The sequence below is a fragment of the Geospiza fortis genome, unplaced genomic scaffold (assembly GCF_000277835.1).
Source record: "Geospiza fortis unplaced genomic scaffold, GeoFor_1.0 scaffold132, whole genome shotgun sequence".
Taxonomy (NCBI): Eukaryota; Metazoa; Chordata; class Aves; order Passeriformes; family Thraupidae; genus Geospiza; species Geospiza fortis.
The window spans coordinates 174495-176679 of record NW_005054446.1 but is presented as its reverse complement, the minus strand read 5'-3'; the positions used below and the strand labels follow the sequence as shown (position 1 = coordinate 176679).

At 64.6% G+C, this 2185-nt stretch overlaps 1 protein-coding gene across 1 annotated transcript in view; it reads right to left on the bottom strand.

Moving 5' to 3' along the window:
• The window catches only part of RNF207 (ring finger protein 207), a gene marked incomplete at its 5' end in the record, with an annotated part of 4244 nt that extends 2065 nt beyond the window's left edge, over positions 1 to 2179 (bottom strand). Inside the window, 11 exons of the mRNA XM_005427480.2 lie at positions 247 to 368; positions 441 to 509; positions 617 to 685; positions 759 to 831; positions 941 to 987; positions 1097 to 1222; positions 1306 to 1381; positions 1451 to 1532; positions 1616 to 1760; positions 1837 to 1969; positions 2070 to 2179. Coding sequence (XP_005427537.1) covers positions 247 to 368; positions 441 to 509; positions 617 to 685; positions 759 to 831; positions 941 to 987; positions 1097 to 1222; positions 1306 to 1381; positions 1451 to 1532; positions 1616 to 1760; positions 1837 to 1969; positions 2070 to 2179 — 1052 coding nt within the window. The remainder of the gene's footprint in view (positions 1 to 246; positions 369 to 440; positions 510 to 616; positions 686 to 758; positions 832 to 940; positions 988 to 1096; positions 1223 to 1305; positions 1382 to 1450; positions 1533 to 1615; positions 1761 to 1836; positions 1970 to 2069) is intronic.
• Between the last annotated feature and the right edge of the window lie 6 nt (positions 2180 to 2185).

Below are 2185 nucleotides of genomic sequence, written 5' to 3'. Positions count from 1 at the left end.
TGCGCCTCACCCGGCCCCCCGCCTGCCAGCCCCGCTGCTGCCCACCCCTCTGCCACCCACCCCACTTCCCAGAAGTGTCACTTGAAGCCTGTTGTTCATCAGTGCAGCTGTGCCTGTGCTGTCCTGGTACCCCTGCTGAGGTGACAGGCTCAAGGGCAGCAGCAGGGGCAAGGTTGGCATGGTGAGATGCTGAGGGGACTGTGCAGTGTGGCACGTGGCACAGTAGCACATGTCCTAGCACCTCACATGTTTGTGCCAGTGATGCCAGGTCCGATGCCACCAGCGCTGCCCACCACGGAGCGGCGGGGGCTGAGCATCAGGAGGGGCTCCAGGCAGCGGGCAAACTCTGCCCGGTACTCGCTGTTGATCTGGGGGGCAAGAGAGGAGAGCACAGCTGGGCTGGGGCAGACTGCCCGCAGGCACTGCAGGCAGGGCTCTACCTTGCTGGTCTGGGCCGGCCGCAGGCGGTGAGGCAGCTTGACAATCCTCTGCAGCCTCTCCATCAGTTGCTGAAAGGCAGCAGTGAAGCATGGTGAGGGGTGCTCAGCACCTTGCCCATGAGCTCAGCAGTGCCACAGGATGCTCTGACCACCCCTGCAGTGCTGGTGACACTCACATAGCCCAGGTCCAGGAATTCAGCTTTGTTGGCAGAGCTCAGGAAGGCCGAGCAGGTCACCAGGTGGACCTGTGTGTGTGGAGGGGGTCTGTCACTGCCTGGCTTTGGTGTCAGGATGTCCCTGCCTGCTGTGAGGCCCTACCTGCAGAGTGGGCAGCAGGGAGGCAAGGTGGGCGAGCTGCTCCTTGAATGCCTTCTCCTTTTCTTCGTGCTGGCTGTAGCAGAGCAGGGCATGGCATGGCCTTTGCAAGACCCGAGGGAACCATCCAGCCCCAGGCATCCCAAACCACCTTGGGAAAGGGGGAACAGCCCACGGTCCCTCACCTCTGCACAGCTTTCAGGAGCGTCTTTTTCCTCTCAGAGAGCTGCTCCTGCAAATGGCACAGCCACCCTGTGTCCTGCAGCCACCCTAGTCCCTTCCCAGTGCCCTGGCTCTGTCCTGCAGGCACAGGGCTCGATGTGCAGGTGACAGCCTCACACCTGCATGCGGCTGAAGAGGGAGTTGATGGCCGCCTCCTCCTCGCTGGCACTGTTCCGAACCTCCTCGATCATGGCCTTGAGCAGGACGATGGCCTCACGCGTGGAGGTCTGCAGCTCCTTCACAGCCTGCCCGGGGTGGGGGGGGGGCTGCAGTGCAGGGGGCAGCACTGCACCCCCTCGCCACCCCCACGCCCCCCAGCCCTGCCCACCATCACTGCCTGGTCCAGGCGCTGGCAGCCCTGCATGTAGGCAGTCTCAATGTCGATGCAGTGTGCCCGGCTCTCCCTGCAGGCACAGACATCAAGGAAAGCACAGGATGGGGCACACAGCAAGCCTGGGGCTGGGAATACTCACCCCTGCATGTCCCTGAAGCAGTTGATGCAGAGCATGGACTTCTTCTCGGTGGAGAACATGATGTAGGGCTCCTCGTGCAGTGCTGCAGGGGACAGCAATGTGGTGTAGCCTGGCATGGCTCAGTGCGGCATGGCATGGCACGGGGCAGCCTGGCACGGCACTCACGGCACTTCTTGTGGATGTCTTTGGTGCGCTTGGAGAGGGAGACGATCGCGTGGCGGGTGAACATCCTGGCACGGTGGGTCTCCTCACGGCATGGGGCACACAGGGGCTGCCCACAGGTGTTGCAGAAGTACATGGTGTCCAGCTCCTATGTGAGGGGACGGAGCTGGTGGCAGGCATGGCCCCGCCCAGCCCGCGCTGCCAGTGCAGCCCGCTGCCCTCACCGCCTTGGTGCAGCAGCGGTCGCAGTTGGCACACTGCACGTCCTCCTCGCTGTCGGCCGAGCTGTCCACCAGGAACTGCAGCAGCCGGTCCACGGGGGGCAGCCCCGTGCCTCCCCTCACCACCGAGGGGTGCCTGCATGGGGACAAGCATGGGGACACCCACGGGGGCAGCTCTGGGGATGCAGGGAGCAGGGCTGTGCCCCAATCCTGGTGTGCCCCGGGCCGTCCCTTACCCGCAGAGGGGGCAACGCAGGCGGCCGTCGCTGGCACGGCCCCGCAGGCAGCTGGCACAGAAGTTGTGGTAGCAGTCCAGCAGGCAGGGGTGCTGGTAGGGCTCGTGGCAGAGCAG